Genomic DNA, 21673 nt, shown 5'->3' on the forward strand with positions numbered 1-21673 from the left:
GGCTCTCTTTAGCCTAGCGACAGGGTCGCTCAGTCCTTGGGGAGCAGTATCCTCTGTTTCCAAGTTGCTCGGGGGGGGGGAAAGGGGGGGTAAAGAGTGTTTGCTCTTCCGAGCTGCTTTACGCCCCTTAGATTCAACCCCTTTTGCGGGGTGTCTGGCTGACGGTCCTCCTTCGGGACTTTCTGTCCTTTTTTCCTGGCAAACTGTGTTTGCTGCTCTGCTATTATAGCCTCTAAAACTTCCAGCCTCTGCGTAATAGGCTGGGCTCCTTGTGAGACTGCTTTTGTAAGCGAGTCTCCCAGTACCAGTTTAAAACTCTGGGAGAGGTCTGTGTCCTGTTGATAAGGACCTGTCAAACTCTGATTGTAGCGGTTCCTGTATGTCCCAGTTTCCCTACTCCTCCTCCTCACCTGTTTGGGCTTCTTCTTGACTCTCAGGGCTCAAGGATCATCTGGTTCGGTAATCCCTCTCCTTCTTGTTCAAGGTGTGCTCCTTCCTCGAATGGAAGCCACCGTGAAGCGCGAAGGCTTAGCAAGGAGCCTTGTCGCTGTCCCCCTCCCGAGAAGGGAAAGTTCTTGGGGGAAAAAGCCAAAACTGGCAGCAAAAAACCCCAAGGAAGCAAGCAGCCGGTGATATCCGTCTGGACAGTAGGCTCCGTGGTGGGAAAGACGTCAAAGCTCTCAAATGGCTTGCAGACAGGAGTAACTCAAAAGATAAACCGGCAAAAGTGGGGAAATGCAGGTGACTTGGAGGAAACAATAATATCCGGAAGGAAAGAAAAGAGAAGCGGAGAACACTGAAGATGACAGGAAAAGGAGAGGGAAAGAAAACACGCACAAGCGAAGGTAAGCCAGAGAAAAAGCAGAGATAGAAATGTGCCGCAGCGATAGGGAGGAAGATACGTGCCGGAGAAAAGAGGGAAATGCAGTGCCGAACCAGGAGATGAAAGGCAAGAAAACAAGGTGAGCAGTACAAAAGGAGCGAAAATGAAAAAGAGCGTATAGCAACAACGGTTGGCAAGTGGAAGGGAAGCTGACCAAAACAGTTGCAACGCAATGCAGCAAAGAGGGGCGTGGCTAAAAGCCTTCGGCCGTGCGTGAAGAAACACTAGACCGCTACACCCGAAGACTTGATGGCAACATACATCCTCCGATGCGGAAACGCGGACATATGCACCAGACCCCCGGGCGGCGCCTAACACGACCCTCTTCCCACTCTTCCTCTGACCACTCTGGTGAGGTGGAAGTTGTTACACCGGGTCTCTTACATTATGCCATCTCTTGGTGTTGGCAGGACCAACTTCTGGGCTGTCAGCAGAGGGTGTTGGGCAGCTTAGACACCTGTCTTTTTGGCTGTGAAGCTGACAGGCTACGTGTCCTAGTTGCTGTTCTTTATGGAAGGATCCTCTTGTAAGCCTTCCTTTTTAATTAAATAATCCCCCCCCCTTTTTTTTTTATAAAACGTGGTACTGTGAGGCTGTTATCTCTCGTCACTCCGCGATCACAATGATAATTGCATGCACAAGCGTGAGAGAACTTCAGGAGATGACGGGAGATCGAGCTCTAACCGCTTCCCTGGGTCCTGCCGCTCGCTGGGTTCGCCGGCGCGGCTGTATCGTGTAGAGGACTGGGGCAGGTTGCCTGTGGTGGGCGTGTTCACTCGTGGCGCCGGGCCCGCCTCCTCTCTACTTCAAATTTATACAGAAAAAAGAAAGAGGAAAGGAGCTGGAGTTGGGGGTTCTTATAGGCTAACCTGCGAGCTGATAGGTGCAGGTTGAGAGGTCAGGACTACCAGACCCCGTAGGATCACGGGAATCTTAGTTTTAAGTTGGACTCAAAGGAAAAAGATTTTGTTTGCAACCACAAATTTGCAGTTTTTTCATGTATGGAGAAAAAAAGCACACGTTACAGTTTTAAAAGTTATGAGTTGAAAAGCTATCATGGCAGTAATAAAGAAAGTAAAGCATAATGCAAGCCTCCTGTCTTGTCATAGAATGGGGAAAACATCCACTGGGGATCCTGCCTAACCTATGAACAGTCATATTTTAGGCTTCTTACTGAACACTAATACATGATTTTCCTGGAGACGTTCAAGCAGTAGTTTTGTAGTTTTCCAATTGTTAGCTTAATTGTATGAAAAAGATGTACCGGGGTTCTCAAGTTATTGATATTAAGCATAGAGCGCAGAAATGTGATTTAGATCTAAATTGTCCGCTCTTTTGAGAGCAACATAAACTCTTGAGTAAGCTTTTAGTTTGCAAACCGTGAATGGCATTGTATTTCAGACATAGGGCCTTAAAAGAATAATGTTCTTCACTGCAACCAGTGCAGAACTCTCAATCCAGAAGGGATATGATTGTTCTTTTTCATTTTAAGCAGCATCTTCAGTGCTGCTTTTTAAACTATTGGAAAATTGAGATGCTAGAGTCAAGCTTGGGGAAGATAAAGGCATTCAAAGTTGTTACCTGTTGTGGAAAAGGTAAGAACTTTTCAAATGTACCTCAGACGGTGAAGGAGGAAAAAAGAGACCTCAACAACTGCTGATTTCTGAGCATTCAAAGAAAGTTAATAATACCCAATTCTTTTACCACCAACAATGGTGTGGTGGCAGGTATCTAGCATTCCTGATCAAAATGTTGAGTCTCGAAGATTTGGAGGAGCGCTGACCGTGATTGTCTAGGTTTTAGTGGGGTTGATTTTCAACAAATGAGTATCTATCCAAGGCTTGATTTGGGTAGCTATTCCTTTAGTTGATCCAAAGAAAGATTACGGCCACTCAACAGTTTATGCTTATCTGGGTATCGGCCAAGTAATTTATTTTTAAAAAGTCTGTAACCATGTATCAATTGGACAGTGGTTTAGAGTGCATTTTAAATAACAAAGACAAAGGGGATGAACCCTGTGGCACTCCAAACCCCCGATTGATATTCTGCTGAGATATAAGGGCCAAGATTTGCAGCCTGTTCCCTTTGAGATATGTAGGAACAAATCAATTTCAAAACAGTTACACCTTTACCCGCCTTGGTCAGTCGATTGAGAAGGATTTGATTAACCACTGTATCAAAAGCATGCAAAAAAATCAAGCAGTAATAAAGTGTCAGCTCCTTCACCATCAACATCCATTTGGAATTAGGTATAGAGACTGTAACTAATTCAGTGTCTAGACTAATTTCTTGTTCCACATTTTTTTGCTCCATGTTTCATAGCATTTGCAAACTACCCCTTCCTTTTCACTCTTCTGATACTGTCTTTTGTTATTCCCTAGCTCACTATGTTGTCTGTGCTCTTTCCATGTTCTGCCTTCTTAGCATGCTTTTTCTTGCCTATCGTTTCCTATTCCCCATCTTCTTTCATCGTGGCCTGCGTTACCATAACCCTGCTGTCTCTACTCTCTTAAACCACTAACTTGTCACTACAGTAGCTCCTGATCATATTTTGGCTTTGCTTTTCACTACCACAAAAACTATTTGGACTCATGCTTTCCATTACTACTATTAACTCCCTTTTGCAAAACCTTCTACGCTGGCTCACCCCCACACTCAACCTCTAACTTCCTATGCTAAATTGAGATAATGCTAGAAAAAATGCACAGACCTATTCTGATTTAGCACTCATTCTGATAGACCAGCAAACATTCAGAATTTTTTTCCCTGTATTTTTCTTACCTCTTTATCTTTTCTCCGCCCAAAATCAATATCTTACTCTTCTCACCCAAGTGTCAATAAACCCTACTCCTTCACCTGCCAGTCCCTAACCTACTACTCTGATACTAATTATTAGATTCCTTTTCCTTTTATATTGTGCTGTTCTTCCTGATCAAACCCTTAGCCCCTTCAGTTCAGATTCCTTTAAATGTGCTTCCATTCTTGCACTTCTTTATAAACCCTTGCTAGAGCCTTCACTCTTCGCAAATTTTCCCATCATTTCATTCCTTCCCTTTCTGCCTAAACTTCTTTAGTGCATTTTCCTGCCCCAGGTTTCTTTTTTAATTAACTCTTCAGTGTGGTTTCCATTCTGCCCCATCTATGGACACCACAGTAGTTTATTTGTATTAATCTTCTTCAATCTCTCTGCTGATCTCTATATGTTTTTGCAGTTTCACTCTGTTTCCTGCAGTGAACATGCATACCATCTTTCCCTGCCCCATTCCCTTTCTCCCTCCCTCTCTCTGCCCCCACCCTCTCTCTCTCTCTCCACTCCTTCTGCTGGTCTTCTCTCTATTTCTTCCTCCTGTCTCTACTCTCCAGGTCCCTCCTGCTTCCCCCTTGATCTCCGGATCTCACTCCTCCCCCACATTACCCCTACCTCTACTCTCCTCTAGTCTCCTGCCTCTCACTTTCCTACTACCCATGCCTCCTCTATCTTCTGCCTTCATGACTCTTGTTACCTCCTGATCTCTCCTCTGTGACCCATGACCCTGTCACATACATCTACCCCTTGTAACAGGTCCACCTCCCCCACTGACACTCCTTGCCCTGGGCTAGGGTGCTAACAACTGGCTCTGCTAGAAGTGAGGAGAATCAATCCCAATTAGTAACTCTTCTGTTTGGCTTAAATTTACTATTGCAGTGACAGTTCTTTGTTGTCCCAATTCTTTAATCCCCACATGAGCCTGGGGATAGAGGTCGTCACTACCGCAAATAGAAATAATGTTTTCTGGAATCCCTACTGCTGCTGACTGTAAAGATGCTCTCTGTTGTCAGGTTTTGTCTAGGCTAGCCCTACTATAGGGAAATCTAAAGGCCATAGCCATCTCTATCTAACTCACCTAGGGACTTCCTAGGGGACTTAGCGGGAACGTCTGATTGCCCTGGTGGCCTTCATACGGTTGGCCATCTCCCCAACCTTTCTCCACTCTTGCTGCTTTCTCCACACTCCGGCTTTTGGTCTTTTCTCTTTCTCCTTCCTGTCTCTATTCTCCAGCTCCCTCCTGATTTGATTTTATCTTACCTCCATTTCCTCCCAGCCAGCCATACGGACCCTGGGGTTGATTGTTCTCTGCTTCTCTGCTGTATCAATCACGTTATTGTGCACAAAGGCTTTGCAGGAGGTTTCCCTAGTCTCCCACATAGCTATGTCATTCTTTGCTGGTTGCAGCCCCACTGCTACTGTTCCCCTGCAGCATGGACAATCTGTAGTGGGGGCGGTGTTGGACACCCATTCATCTCCTGAATGGGGAAGCCTTTCCCATTCCCATATGAGTAACCATTCCTTTCCTCCTGTTCCAGACTGGATCTGGTCCATTGGGCCCAGGTTCAATGCGGTTCTTGTAGTTTGGCCATGAATGGTGCTGCTTACCGGGGACCATTAGCCTACCCAGGGGTTTGCGGAGTCTGGTGCATTCCAATAGTTGCAGTGTTTTGGGAACCATCTGTAAAAGAAGAGAAAGAGGCCTGTCCAGGACAGATGCTGAAAGGCGTCAGTTCTGGAAAGCCGTATCAATATACATGCATGGCTCAATGCAGACCGGATATCCCGAGACACAGGTCTCCCTCAACTCCCCCACACAACCTCTGCGGTTCTTGGCCCTACTTGACAAATGCATGACCCTGCCACATATTATACTTGCTTTAATGTTTCTAATGCCTGACAATGTTTTTAAAATTAATATATATAAGTATATGGTCAACACCTCATCGCCTGTCTCTACCACCTCTGGAATCAATTCATATTTCTGACATCTATCTGTGTTATTTGTCTTTGGTACTTATTTTCTTTATTTGCTCTACATGGCACCACATTTGACACCTTACCCAAACTCTTTTGATTCAGTGTTTTACTCTCTCTATTCTGCAATCATCTCATCCCAAGACATGCCTAGTATATCTTACTTTCTCAAGACTTGTTTCCGTTCCCATTAGCTTGGTAACATCCAGGCAGTTCCATTTCCAAATTACAAAGGGTTGGACACAAAATGAGTTCCTTGTGATTTCCAAAATAAATGGATTCTGCCCTCTATCCGAATCACCCATCACCATACTTAAGAATGATTTATGAGACAGGATGACTACCCAACTCAGTACCCAACTCCCTAAACAGAATGTAGATCGCCAGGATGTTCAAGAGAACCCCATGATTAATCGTGCCACATGATGCAAAGAAGTCCTTTGTGTGTTCTTTTGTTGTTTGTTTATCCTCGTCTGCCTGTTTATCCATTCTCTGTCCTGTTTAGCATGTGTTGTGCTCCTCGAAGTTGAAATACTTTTTCTAGCGTCAGTCTTCGAGTTTGCTTAATTTCCTTTTTCCTGACCCAACATTTTCAAGTCAGTATCTCCCTTCTTCAGTCAGAAAAATGAGGAGAGCGTTTCATATTTAATATTTTGTATTTTATTTATTTGTAAAGCGCACCGGGCCCAAAGGCATCTGCGCACATAATCTTAGAGAGCAAAGTTACAGTTACATACAAGAGACAGCAGTGAGTAGCTCAACCAGCTTACAATCAACATGCCGGTAGGACTACAGTATGACAAGAGTAAGTACAACGTAATATGCCGACAGCATGTACAGGAAGGGGAGACAAATGGCTAGCTTAAAAACTAGGGTCACGCATGTGGGGGAGGCTAGCAAAAACAATATGATAGCAATAAGTTAGGTACAAGAGATATATACAATGAATAATACAGGGATTAAGAACACTTACTCAGTGACAGAGTACAAAGCGAATAACAGCGAGGCAGAGTCGGCGGTAGAGCAACGAGTATCTCAAATGTTTTGTGCAGAGAGCCATAATTTGGTTTTATTCTTCAATAATTGGAAGGATGTCTCAGCTCTAATAATGCTGGGGAGAGAATTCCAGAGCTTAGAGGCCAGGACGGGGAAGCTCACACCGCCAGCTTTTTGTGGTTTGAATCTGGGAAGGGATAAACTATGGGTTTGGGCCGTTCTCATGGTTCAGGTAGAGGTGTGTGGTGTGAGACGGTTGGCTAAGTAAGTGGGAGCCTGGTTGGACAGGCATTTGTGAGTCAAGGCAAGTGATTTCAGTGAGATTCTGTGTTTAACGGGAGGCCAGTGCCGATTGCTTCTGTGGTTGGAGATGTGGTGGTTTCTTGTATGTTTAACGCGCTCTGATGGCATTGTTCTGGATGACTCGCAGTTTGTTAAGGTTGGACTGACTGGTCCCCAAATAAAGGGCGCTGCAATAGTCTATTTTGGACATGGCGAGTGTTCTGGCCAGTATGATGCAGTTGGGAGTGGACAGGAATTGTCTACAGGCAGTGATAAGTTTGCATGTATAGGCGGATGCTGACCTGACAGCATTTGTTTGGCTGCACAAAGATAGTGTGGCGTCAAGGTAGATTCCTAGGGTTTTTGTATCCTTCGAAACCTTGATGATGTTGCCATCAATGATGAATGACTTGAACAATTGATCAAGTTTATTAAGACATTGATGGGAACCCAGAATGAGGAGTTCTGTCTTGTCATCATTGAGGCAAAGTTCGTGTTGCGCCATCCATGCCTGAATAACCATGTAGATTTTGTTCAAGGATTTGGTGTCGACTGCATAATCACCCGTGATGGGGATTGAGTATCTGGGTGTCATCAGCATAATTAGTGTATGAGACACCCAGATAGTCAAGAACATCGAATACTGGTTTAGTGAACACAGTATAGAGTGTGGATGACACACAAGAGCCTTGAGGAACGCCGCAGTAAATGGGAGCGAGGTCCGCGGATGCTGATGGGGAGAAAATCCTCATGGATCTGTTGCTTAAGAAGAACTGATCCAGGCAGTGGCAGAGTCTGAAAAATGGGCTGCAGATATGAGGTGCTGGCAAAGGATTTGGTGATTGACCAAATCGAAAGCACCTGAAAGATCTAGTAGTAATAGCAGGGCTAGTTTCCCATTGTTTTTCAGTACATCAATCTGTGTTTTGAGGTCAATAAGGGCAGTGTCCGTCCCATGCCTAGGGCGGAAACCAGATTGTCTCAGACCAAGGAGATTGTTAACCTCGATATAGTCCTGGATCTGAAGCTAGGCAGCTCGATCTAATATTTTGAGCACGAATGGGACAGTAGTGATGGGCCCTGTAATTAGTTGGTATGCTGGGGTCCAGGGAAGGTTTTTTGAGCAGAGGGATAACCCAAGCGTCCTTTAAGTTGTCCGGGACAATATCTGTTTTGAAGGATGAATTTATGAAAGCGGTAGTGAACGGGGCTAGATCGTGAGCGGCTTCATTTATAATAGGGGCTGGGCACAAGTCACCTGGACAGTTGGATGGTTTAATTCTGTTAATGATACATTCCACTTCAGCAATAGTGAGTGGGGAGAATGTGAAAGGTTTGATGTTGGGAATGGCCTGAGGTATGACACTCGAGGGAATGTTTCGAGGCTTGTCAATCTGTAGGCAATTTTGCTTGTCTTTGATTTTAGTTTGGAGGGTGGCAATTTTGTCCTGGAGTGCTTTCTGTATGTTCGCACACCATTTGCTATTTTTTTTTAAAAAATAATTTATTAATTTTATTCAAACCAAACAACAATACAAACAAACCCAACACGCAGTGTAATTTACAACAATTCCAGTAAACACCATTTGTATTTCCAGTTTGCCACTGCTCCCCAAGTCCCACCCTCCATTATGAGCCTATTTATACATCTCGTTCACTATCTGCTACATGTGGCTGGGTTTCACTATCTTCGGATTCAGTCGGGTCCGATATAGATCCAAACAGTTCCGCTATTAATAATTTCCTTGCCATCAAGCTGCCCACTTCTTCCTCCCCATTCATGCTGCTCGCCTCCTGCCATACTACCGTTTCAGCCTCCGCCCATTTCTGTAACTCCCTCCACCATACCTCCACCCGTGGCTTGTGGCACTTCTTCCATCCCATGGCGATCCTCCGTTTTGCTAACACATATGCCAAGTTTCTCAGTTTCTCAACATGTTTAAGTTTCCGTGGTCTGGGGAACCCTCCCAGCAAGAAGGCCCAAGCCGTATCTATGATAAGCGTGACCCCTTTTGTCGCTAATTTTTGTGCCACTTCACCCCAGAAACCTTCGATTACTGGGCATGACCAAAACATGTGTGTCATGTCAGCGTTTTCCATGTTGCACTTAGGGCACGCCTGTCGCCCTGCATTCCGGAACTTGGATATCTTCAGAGGGGTCATGTATGCTCTATGCGTTATGTACAGCTGTATTTGTTTAAGTCTGGCGTTTCTTGACACTTTTTTGTGATATCCCAGGGCGCGTTCCCATCTCCCATTGGGGCCCCCACCTCCTCCTCCCAATCAAGTCTCAAATGTGTCAATTCCTTCCCCACCTTGGTCGTCACCATCTCATACAATCTAGAAATCTCATGCCCCCCTTCCGATATGTCATATATTACCCCCACAGTAGCATCTGGTTCCTCTGCTAACACTGTTTCAGGCCAAGTTTTCAGAATTTTCTGGACCATCCTATGGTATGTAACATATTGACCAGTGTGTAATCCCACATCCTTCCCAAGTTCTTCGAAATCTGTAATGGTCCCCTCTTGTCAGATGTCCCCTAACGTTACCAGTCCCACCGATTCCCAGTAGGTCCTGATAATCACCCTCAGCTGCTTGTCCCCTCCTGCTAATGCGACCAGCGGTACTTGCGGGGAGCACGGGAATGGGTCCTCCATCATCCGACACGCTCAACGCCACATTTTCCACCCCAACATCATCATTTTAGGGCGCTCCTTCATATCTGTTTCAGGCAACCATATCATTTCCCTTAAGTAAAATGGGGTACAAACCAGCCCAAACAACCTATGTTCAGGGGTCACTTCATCGGAGAGCCAATTGGCCACATATTGTAATTGACTTGCTATGTAGTAGACCTCAAAATTGGGCAGCCTGATACATCCTTTTTTGTAGAAGTTCTGCAACTTCCATAGCGCTACTCTATTCCGGGTACCATGCCATAGGAAGTCCCTGCACACACTGTTCAGTTTAGCGAAGAACTCCCTGGGTATCATATGTGGGATATTGTTAAAATAATGTAAAAGCCTAGGTAGGACCACCATCTTAAGCATTGCCCCCGTCCCATCATAGCTAGGGGCAACTTCTCCCAAAACTTCATGCATTTCTGGATTTTCTCAACAGCTACCACAGTGTTGTGCTTATGTTCCTCTTCTACGGTGTGATACACATCTATGCCAAGGTAACAGAAAGAACCAGTCACCCATGGTATCTGTAACACCGGCAAACTGTTCTTCGGGGGTCCCCTTATAGCTACCTAGGGGGAATATACTGGATTTTTGAGGATTTACCGCTATGCCGGATACCCAGCGTATTTCTCCATCACTTCAAAGATATATTGAAGATTCTCTTCTGGGTATTTCAAGTATAATAATAAATCATCCGCATATAAGGATATTAGATGCCGCTCCTCCCCAACTTCAATACATATCATATTGTATTGTTGCCTGAGGTACATTGCTAGGGGCTCCAGGGCTAGGATGTAAAGCATCGGGGACCAGGGGCACCCCTGCCTGGTACCTCTGCTAAGCTGCCATCTCTCGGATATCACCGATCCCGTTCGAACTCTGACTAACGGCTCACTGTATAGCATTTTTGCCCACCTGATATAACCCGGCCCTACTCCGTAACCTCCCAGGGCTGCCAGCAGCCATGGCCACTTAACAGAGTCGAAAGCTTTAACTGCATCTAGGGATACAATCGCCATTTCACCTTCATTTCTATCTGCCCATTCGATCACACGGTGGAGTCTCCTATGATTATGGGTTATATTCCTGTTTGGGACATAGCCCGTTTGGTCCGGGTGGATTAATTTACTAATTACTCTCCGCAATCTGTTTGCCAGGACAGCCGTCAGTATGTTGCTGTCCTGGTTCAGCATCGACAAAGCCCTGTAGGAGCTACAGCTATACCCCGGTTTGTTGGGCTTAGGAAGCGGTATTATGATCGCCTCTCTGAGTGACTCCGGCAACCTTCCTATCTCAAACGCTTTGTTAAGCATGTCTAGCAATGGGGGTAGCACTTCTTCCCTATATACTTTGTAAAATTCACTAGGGAACCCGTCTGCTCCTGGGGTCTTACTGGTGGGCAACTGCTTCACAACCTCCCCCAGCTCTTCCAGGGTAATTGGTGCATCAAGCTCTTCTCTCTCCTCCTCACTTATCTTAGGTAATCCTATATCTTCTAGTGTTTCGGTTATCTCCTTTTGACTACTCCCCTCCTTGTCTCCGTATAGCACCCTATAATAATCTGCAAATTCCCTGTTAACTCCTTCTTGAGTGTCCACTACATCGCCATCTTCTCTAATTATTGTCCTAATCGGGGGTCTAGGGGTCTCACTCTTGCACAGCCATGCTAAAAGCCTACCCGTTTTATCTCCTCCCGCGTGCTGCCTTTCTACAGACTTTTATGATTGAGGTTACAGAGCCTTTCCCAATGTTCCGCACATTGCTGTTATAGTTTAAGTACTAGCTCAGTGTCCACACTGTCACGTTCTAATGTCCTTTCTAGTTCATCTTCAACTCTTTGTAGGTCCGCCAGAACCCCACTTTGCAGGCCCTTTGACTTGGCTATGGCTGCCCCCCGCATCACCACCTTAAAAGCTTCCCATAGTGTACCCGCCGAGTCAACACTACCAGTATTCGTCTCAAAATAGTTAATGATCTCATCCCTTATGTCCTCACGAAAGACTGGATCTTTGAGTGCCTCCGCTCGGAGGCGCCACGTCGAGATCCGCGCCCTCGGGGGGCAGTATTGCCACCCAAGGATCAGGGGCGAGTGATCCGAGAAGACCCTCGCCTTGTATTCTATTTGGGTGCTCTCTGCCACCACATTCGGCGTGGCAAATACATAGTCCAGTCTCGTGTGTAGCTGCTGCGGGGCAGAATAATGCGAATATTGCCTATCATTGGGATGTTTTGTTCTCCATAAGTCCACCAAGCCGAAATCATCTAGTAACACCTGCAATGTTTTGGCCGCTGGGGTGGGCCTATCAATCCTGTTGTCAGATCTATCCACCTTGGGGTCCATTACACATTTGAAATCCCCGCCCCAAATAACCATGCTTCCCACACACGTACTGAGGTTAGTGCACAGAGTCCTGAAGTATGTCGCCGTGTTACGGTTAGGGGCATACGTATTCACGATGCATACCTCTTTGTTCTCCAACAGCCCTCCACCATTTGCTATCTTTAGTACAAGTATCAGGAGGAGTAGCAGGTGATTCAAGTTCCTTCAGAATCTTAAACAGTTCTTTGGTGTTCGAATCCGCTTGCGTAATACGATTGTTAAAAATATCTTTTTTAGCCTGGAAGATAGCTTCTTTGTAGTTGATGGAAGCTAAGATGAGACCGTCCTTGTGGGCATCAGAAGGATGGCTTTTCCACCGGGTTTCAGCAATGTGTTTTTCTTTTCAGAACACTCTCAGCTGTGGTGTGAACCACGAGTTGAAATGAGCACGCGGTTTGGGTTTCCAAAGTTTAATGGGGGCGATAGAGTTTAGTGCTGTCAGCATGGCGTGGTTATATGTATCCACTAGGATCGAGGGGTCGGAGCAGGAATCTGAGACTTTGTTGAGGGTAGGGAGGATAAGAGGGAGTAATTTGTCTCTTGTTATGTCCCTTTTATTTCTGGTGGGCAGGGCGGGCGCAATCGTTGGTTTAGGCCGGTGGACAGCTTGTATATTAAAAGTAATAGTATGATGATCTGACCAAGCGCAAGGTAAATTGCTTTGTAAACTGGTGTTGCAATTGGAATCAGCTAACCAATCAAGCATTCTCCCTTTGATGTGGGAAGGATCTTGGATGTGGTAGATAAATCCCAGGTCAGTTAAAATATTAGCAAGGTCGGTCGCAGTGACGTTGTTAGGATCTTGGAAACCCAAGTTGAGGTCCCTCAGAAGTATGATTTGCGATTTAGTTTTTGATTTGTCTAATAATATGGATGTAATCTCATCCACAAAAAATGTAGCAGGGCCGGGCGGTCTATAGATAAAATGTGAGGTGGCCGTTTGGTTGGGAGAGATTGGAAGCTTAACCGAGAGTAACTCAGCTGACTGGATCTTTAGGTTAGGCATCACTCTAAGGCCAAGCGAGTTTCTGTGAATGAAGGCAACTCCGCCCCCTCTAGATTGTGGGCTGTTGCGGTCGCATCTAGTGATGGAATAGTCTGTGGGTATGGCAAGGGAGAGTAGGGGTCCGGAGGCTGGATGTAGCTATGTCTCTGATATGGCGATAAAATCAAGGTCTTGAGTCTTGATAAGGTCAGCAATGTCCAATGCATGTGCAAGAGAGGGACTTGGCGTTGACAAGGGCACCCTTAATCTGTGTATCTTTAGGTGAGGAGGCTGATAAGAGGTTAGTCTTAGGTAGTGAAGTGGGGGGCTCCAAGTGGCCATGACTAGGAAGTGATGATTTGTTCATGGTACAACGCTTCTGAGTATGAGCTTCTGAGTATATGATGCACCGGTGGTGAGTTAATGAAGATAAAAGAAAGTGCTAGGACTGGCTGCAAGCTCGAACGATGCATAAGGTGATATAGAGAAATGCAAACACAGATTGACATTTAGGGATTGCTACAGAACGTAGTGAAGGGGGACATTTTTCTACCAAGAGCATCTGGGTCTGCAGATTTACATACCGTCTTTCAGTTTAGATTTTGGGCAGCAACAATGTATTTTTAAATATCTTCAGTTTCCATTGGGTCTCTGGATACCATATCCAATTATTTGTGGTTTAGTGTTTAATACATCTACAATTTTTTTTCTGTATCACATTTGCAAGTTCCTAAATTGAGCAGTGTGTTTAATTCTTTATTTTAACAACGTCCTCATTTCAAAATGATCCTTTTGATTCTTTTTGATTTGTTTACTGTAATGTATACATTTATGTGGTTTGAAGATTGACATGTTTTTTATTTGTCAAAGTAATGTGCTATGTTTTAATTGCATTTGCATTATATAATTAATGTATTGTTTTCTTGCAGCCTATACACTGTATGTTAATCTCATTGAGGATGGCAAAACGTTCCCAAATTCACATTTTTCTTGGAGCACCAGTTATTCCAGAAAAGCTTGAATCCTCAGAGGAACTGTATCCGCCAACAGCCAGTGGAGACATTTGGAGAAAAACACACATTGTATATGACTCACCAGCCTTCAATCTTGCAGCCGATAACACCAAGTGGGTCGATGGGAGAAAACGGTCTGTCCAATCTGAAGCTGCACCAGCAGAGGCCAAAGATGAGCCAATTGTGATGGAAATTGCTAGCCATCTTCGGTCTCAGTCAGAAAGACCTAGCAGAGAAAGTGATAGTTGTAGTGTTTCACCCAGAAGGATTGGTGGCGTGAGTGGCTGCAATGAACTGTTAAATAAGGAAACGGTTCAACTGCTGGCAAAATCAGATATGATGAGCACAGATCAGTGTGCTGCAATTCCATCTGATGCTAATATGATTGACAATTATGAGAAAGAGGCTGTGCATTTAAAAAATATAACTGATTTGGTATCCAGTACAGAAAACATTTGCATAGAACATTGCTCAGAAGACCAGGATAATGTATGTTCACCTGCCCATAATATACTTAATGAGACTTTAAGTCAATACTTAGATAGCTGTTTTACAAGCAGACTGGAAACACAAAGATCAGATGGCATTCTGCGCTTTGAGCTTTCCACAGAAGCTGAATATCTTAGCATAATGACTGCTAGCAAAGTTGCTGTTCATGCAAAAAGACAGTTCCTTGAACAACCCGTACTAGAAGGGTTAACAATAGAAAAGGGAACAAAAACGGGGCAAACTTCTGCAGACCGTGAAACTTCGTTTGTTAAACATCCTTCGTCTAATGGGACAGGTAGGAATACTATTGTGGTTGACCAGGGACTAAGTGATGAATCTAGCAGCTCTCTTGACCTTTTCAGCCCTATGAGTGAGGAGACACTAAGCAGTTCTGGAACATCCTGCTTTGACAAACACATAGACTGTCACGAAAAGTCATTGCCGCCGTTCTGCACCACCAGAGAACCACAAAGTAGGATCAATGCTGTGCAACCTTTTTTGAGTATGGGCTCCTCCAAAAGGATACGCATGGAGGAAAATATGCCGAGGGTGTCCAAAAAGGTCACGGAAAACCTGCAGGGATCAAAGAAAGCGAAATGGTCTAGTTCTACCGTCAACCAAGATTTCAAAATAGACCCAAACAAATCATTGCCGTCTGTAGATCCTTCTAAGAGAACAGTGCTGCTTGGAAACTGCTCTTGCAATTCGTTACTGTATCACATTTTGGTGGCAGTAATTCACCCTTGCCATTTAAAGGAAGTTCAGAGTAAGTCCGGACCTTTGCCTTTAGCGACTATTGTTGTTGTGGATCAATCAGACGTTGAGCGAAAGGTTGTACTCTGGCGATCCGCTGCATTCTGGACATTGACGGTTTCCCCTGGGGATGTTATCTTAATCACAGGTAAGTGGTGATCTATACAGAATATAATAACCATTTATTGATTGTTTTATTGTGGCTGTCACTTTGTAGTGCCACAGGGACACCATGCTGTAATAAGGGGCGTTATTTCAATAGAATTATCAAAGTTGTAGTTGCAAGCAATACTGCTGAGATAACTATATGCACTTGTTCCACAATTCATCTACCTCTCCCCTTTGTTGAGTCTCCTTTCCAGACCCTCTTTTGTCACTGCGTTCACCTGCAAGCTTGGTTACTCCCCTCACACTATGGCAAAACCCTGGTTCTTCTTCTATGACTCTTCACTAAACTTTGCAATATGCAAATCAATCCCAAAAGGGGATTTATAACTGTGTGCATGCACGTTTTCACTGACATTAGCTATCTCTGAAGTGCCACCTAAGTGCCACCTAATTCCCAAAACTAAAAAAGAAGTCCTACTGGGGCGGGGAGAGGAAGACCCTGCTGTAGCATTTGTTCACCAAGAACAAATACCAGTGGTGAAGTTAGAAGGGTGCACAGGTCTAGGGAGGAGTAGCTCGTTGTTTGAGGTAGTTAATTAGATAATGCATGTCCCTTGCTTGCATTTCCGTTTGCAAAAGCGCGGGGGACCCAGACTCTCAGAAGGTCTGAATGCTGCACGTTTTTGCAAACATTAATATATGAAATCTCTGAGGGGACTGCTAAGCCCGTGCATTGAGCGGTTTCCTTCTCAGCGTGGACAATTCTAAGAGGCTGCAGTTCACCCTTCAAGCTTGGATGCAAGCATTCACATAAGGATTGTCACTGGTTACCAACCTGTGCATTGCGCCAAGAGCACATTTTCAAAATGCCTTGCAGGGAGTTGTGAGATATCTTTATCTACGTTCATTCTCTCAATCGCATAGCAAGCTAGATCCGGTCAAATGGCACGGATTTCCGTGTCAAATGTTCAGGATTAAAGGCTTCAGTTATAGATTCGGATATAAATGTGAGGACCTGTAGTTTTACATGTATAGGAAACCCCCAGATGTGCCCGTGAGCTTGAGCCACTTCGTTTGCTGGAAAACAGCACATACCAATTAGGGTCTGGGAAGGCAATGTTGTATGTTTATTACTAGTTTACAGAAGTCTACTGCCGGTTTATTTCAGCCATACCCAAATGTCATTAATGCAAACAATAAGTAAAAAAGAAAAGGTCTGGCGTGCACTCTAGTTCCTAGTCTTTTTAATCCTTAAACTAGTAATAACAGGGTTTGATCCCAACAATGTTAAAAAATAACCCTGTTGTGTTGAACAGCAATGTTAAAGGCAGCTTGTGGAGGATATGCAAACTTATTTTTCGTCAACACCTTTTAAGTGGATTCTACAATATAAGTAATGAGTACAACATTAACAACAGTACTGATCCTCTACAAATGGTCAAGCATATCAAGTTATGTCAAAGAACAAACATGCCTCAAAGACGCTTATCAGTTAGTTTAGTTTATTTATTTCTATAGTGCACCTTAACCCGGAGGTATCTGGGTGCATTTTGACAGTTGCAAGTGTTACAGGTATACAAGGTCATGGAATACAGAGTTACAAAGATATACAAACAGACCTTAGTGGCAACAGATTAATTACATATATACATTACAGGTGTACAGGTCATGGAATACAATATTACAAAGATATACAATCAGACCTCGGTGGCGGCAGATCAATTACATACAATATGCCGACCAAGAATCGATTGGGGTTCCGTGCTCATAAAGGTATGGCTTAATGTTATTGCTTCTCAGCTAGCCATTTGATGGCCTTACTTCTGAAGTTTGCGAATGAGTTGGATGTTTTCAGGGAAAGAGGGAGTTCCCTAACTGTGCAGCCATGACTGGGAAACTACTCCCCCCTGTCTTCTGTAATTTAAATCTAGGGACTAGCAGGCTGAGGGAATTGGAAGACCTCGTGACTCTCTTTGATGGCCTGAAGTTGAACTTTTCTGTTAAGTATAGTGGAGCTGCATGGTTCAGAGATTTATACGTGAGGGACATAGTTTTAAGTTGGATCTTATCATTAATCGACAGCCATTTATACTGTCTTCTTGTTTCAGATATGTGAGCTCTCCTTGAGATATTTAGAGCAGATCTCAAGGCATTAATTTACAAAGTTTGTAATTTATTGAGAACATATTTACTTCTGTTTAAGTCTGTTGCAATAGTTCAACTTGGACAGTATTAATGCTCTGGCGAGGGTAATGCATCTCTCATTGGAAAGCAATAGTTTACATGCCCTGATCAGTTTCCCTGTGTAGGCAGTAGCCGAGGCTGTGGCATTAATTTGTTTATGTAGATTCAATGTGGCGTTGAGATAGAAACCTAGAGTTTTTACCTCTTTGGCCACTGGGATCTTATTTCCATCTATGTTGAAGGAGGCGTAGTCTGTATTCAGTTTGTTCAAATTGGCTGAAGATCCCACGATCAGCAACTCAGTTTTATCGTCATTCAGGCATAGGCCGTGAGTGGCCATCCATGCCTGAATCATTAGATACATTTTGTTCACTAGTAATACATCATTGTCATAAATACCCGTTAGAAGGAGGAGGATCTGGGTGTCATCTGCATAGTTTGTGTAGCTGACACCCCGATGGTCCAGGTCATCGATTAACGGTTTCGTGAAAATTGTGTACATATTGGATGATACACAGGAGCCTTGGGGGACTCCATATGCAATGGTAAAGGGATCAGCTGCTGCTGATGGAGAGAAGACTTGCATTGTCCTATTGTTTAGGAAGGATTGTAGCCAAGTAATGGCATTCTGAGAAAAATGAGGCGAGGTGATTGCATAGTACTTTATGGTCAACCAAATCAAATGCCGCTGATAAGTCCAAGAGAAGTAGCAAGGCAATTTTCCCGTTATCATTAAGTTCATCTATCTGAGCTTTTAAGTCAATTTATGCCGTTTCGGTCCCATGTAAAGGTCTAAATCCGGATTGTAGAGTCCCTAAGAGGAGTTGGTTTCAAGATATTCCTGAATCTGTAGGTAAGCTGCCCAGCCCAGTATCATCAGTAAAAAAAGGGACTGTAGTGATTGGCCTATAGTTTGTAGGGATGGTAGAATCCAATGTTTGTTTTTAAGGAGGGGTAGAACCCTTGATTCCTTCAGGTTTCTAGGTACTGAACCAGATGTGAAAGATGCATTGATTAATTTAGAAATGAAAGGAGCTAGGCCTCTAGCAGCATCTTTGATTATTTACACTGGACAGCTATAACCTTGACATCTTGATGGTTTAAGGGAAGCAATGATTTTTTTTCACCTCTAGGACAGAGGCTTTGGAAAATGTAAAGTCTTGGGGTGGTTTAGTGGTGGGAATTAAGTTGTTGTGGCGGTCACCTGAGTTTTGAAGGTTTAGACGTTTTTCATCAATTTTAGTTTGTAGAGTGGCTATTTTGATGGTGAGAGCATTCTGAATGTTTTGTGCACCAAAGTTTGTCCTTAACGCAAGGATCTATAGGGATAATAGGCATCTCTATCTCTTTGAAGATGACAAATAACTCTTTGGTGCTAGAGCTATCTTGATTTATTCTATTGTTATGAGTCTTGTTTAGTGGAAGTATTTCTTCTTTGTATTTTGCAGATAAATTCATTAGATTGATTTTGTTCTCTGCGAAAGGGAGACGTTTCCATATAGTTTCCAATTTTCTTTTTTTCAGCACGTAAGATTTTTAATTCTGGAGTGAACCAGGAGTTCAAGTGAGCTTTTTGTTTGCCTTTGCGCAATTTCAGGGGAGCAATGGTGTCAAGAGCTTTGGTCATGGCGGAGTTGTATATCTCTACTAACTTGTTGGGGTCCTTAATTTCCTCTAAGGAGTTCAGCATAGGGATCAGAAGTGGCAAGATAGCATCCACCGTGATTTTACGTTTGTTCCTTGTGAGACATGGAGTGCTATCGGGTTTAGTTACATTTTTAGAGTGTTTATTGAGAGGTTAAATGACAATAGGTAATGATCAGTCCAAGATTGGGGAGTGATGGCCGTAACTTTAGTGTCACAGTTAAGGTCAGCTACCCAGTCAAGGGTTCTACCTTTGCTGTGTGTAGGTTGGGTGACCTTTAGGTTGAAGCCTTGTTCTGTAATAGTATTGGCGATTGCTAGTGCTTGGTGATCATTCGGGTCTTTCAGTCCTAGATTAAAGTCACCTAATAACATTTGAGAGGATGTTTTGGTATTATCCATCATTAATAGCATCAGATCTTCCTCGAAAGTGCCGATGGACCCAGCGGGTCTGTATACTAGTTGGATGGTTATGGTATGGGAATTGTGAATTGCTATTTTGACTGTCAGTAGTTCGCAAGATGAGTGTTTGGGAGTTTAGGCTAATCTGAGGTCTAGGTTGGATTTAGCTGCTATGATAGCGATTCCGCCTCCTCTGGCATCAACTCTGTCAGCTCTTACAATTGTGTAATTATCTGGTACATAGAGTAAGAGTGAAGGTCGTGATGCTGCATGCAGCCAGGATTTTTTAATGGCCAGGAAGTCTAGATTGTCGGCAATGATTAGATCGGTAATGTCTGTTGCGTGCGCTACCAGCGATCTGGGAATTAATTATTACCCCCTTAATTTATTGGGGAAGGTGCTTTGTTTATTATGTTTTGGTAACTTATTCTGGTTGGTTACGTTTTTTGTTGCGACTTTCCTAGGTCTAGTGAGGTTTGTAGGGATATTTGGCAATAGATTAGTATGGTGGGTGTCCAGCAATATCTGGGGTTTAGTTCCAAGTCTGAGATTTCTGTCTATGGGTAGGCCAAGGAGATTTGAGAGCGCAGATTTGATATGTACTCCATTTTCATGGTACTTATTGGGTAGTAACTGGAGTCTGGAGCCTAGTCTGAGATTTCTCTCTACAGTCAGGCATGGCTCACTTGTAGGAGTGGGCTTGATATGTGATCCATTAGGGTGCAGAGTAGGTATAGATGAAGGATGAATCTCACCACTCAGGGGGCCTACATTTTGAGTGTTCTGGAGCAAACTTAACTTAGGTAAAAAGTATGTAGGAGATATGGTTAAACACAGGTAAAAATGGTGTAGCCTTAATTACCATGGAATGGGGGACCATGGTTAGCCACAGGTGGTAGACAGGCCAGGCAACACATGTAGTAGTGCGAAATTGGTTAAGCGCGATGAATACGCCTACCAGGGGTGGGAACAAGGCATACATAGTATTTAGAGATCGCTAATTTGCAATAGTAAGAGTGAAGCTCTTGATTAAAATGAGCTCTGGGGTCTTAAGGTGAAGGTATAAGAGCAGAGCTGGTCCGGTAAGGTACTATCATAGAGAAAGTAGTAGCAAATGATGCCTAATTTTTAGTACAACAAGGTAACAAGATAGCACTTGAACCTACTTTTAGTGCTTGTTCACAACAAAACCACTAATGAGAGGTTACGCTGTGTATGCGTGGAAAGTCCAGACATTGTAAGTTATTCCACAGATAAAACAATAGTAAGATAACCTTACTACATCAGTACATTTGTGTCAATCCATAGTACATACAAACAAACATGACCATGTTGGTTACGAGATATTGGTACTGTTAGAAATATAAGGATAGCATTCCAAGGATATTCAGCATGAAGGCAGTATAAGGGGAACACCTAGTTAGGACATTGGTGTTAATGGTTCTTCTTAGACACGCCTAAAGACAACATAACGGTTCATATGAACGCAATATATTGCACCACAAGAGTGCACTAATGTTGGTATGGTGGCAATGCGGTAGTGGTCGCCCGTATAAGGCTAGTAGTAGAAGTTATGCCTTATGTTAGAGTGGCAGTTAATCATATGATATACAGCGGTGACGGATTGGAGACTTTCAAATGAGTATCACTGTTTGAACATTATCAGTAGACATTATGCAATTTCTCCGCAGGCTGGCTTCCGCCTTACGGTGACTCGGATTGGATGATGAAAGGGCTGTTTACCTAGCGACGATGGTGACAGCCTCACTTTCATGCCGCGTTGCGCCGGCCATTTTGTAATCATGTAATGGCGAGATGGCAGGCAAAAGTAAGCAAAGACGATCTTTAAAAGCTGTAGAAGGTAGATAAAGGCACAAGCAGGACTCACCCTGTGTGTAGGCAGCTGGATGCTATTTTCACAAGCAGGTCCAGCGCAATATCAAGATTGTAGTCGAAGGTGCAGGGTCCCTAGCAAATCGTGTTCACTGCTTCTAGGGCAGGGGAGAAGGGCTCCTGGAGAAAAATCACCAAACATTGAAAGTTACATTCACTCACTGCATTCTCAGACAGTCGTATGGCATTTG

The 21673-nt window shown here is 43.9% G+C and overlaps 1 protein-coding gene across 8 annotated transcripts in view; it reads left to right on the forward strand.

The window, feature by feature from the left end:
- Positions 1-21673, forward strand: part of SHLD2 (shieldin complex subunit 2) — a 1351673-nt gene that overhangs the window by 438093 nt on the left and 891907 nt on the right. For all 8 annotated transcript variants that reach the window (XM_069610780.1, XM_069610782.1, XM_069610781.1 and 5 more), the window contains one exon: positions 13926-15399. In XM_069610780.1, coding sequence (XP_069466881.1) covers positions 13926-15399 — 1474 coding nt within the window. The remainder of the gene's footprint in view (positions 1-13925; positions 15400-21673) is intronic.

Source organism: Ambystoma mexicanum, chromosome 8 (genome assembly GCF_040938575.1).
Source record: "Ambystoma mexicanum isolate Mex_15411 chromosome 8, UKY_AmexF1_1, whole genome shotgun sequence".
Lineage (NCBI taxonomy): Eukaryota > Metazoa > Chordata > Amphibia > Caudata > Ambystomatidae > Ambystoma > Ambystoma mexicanum.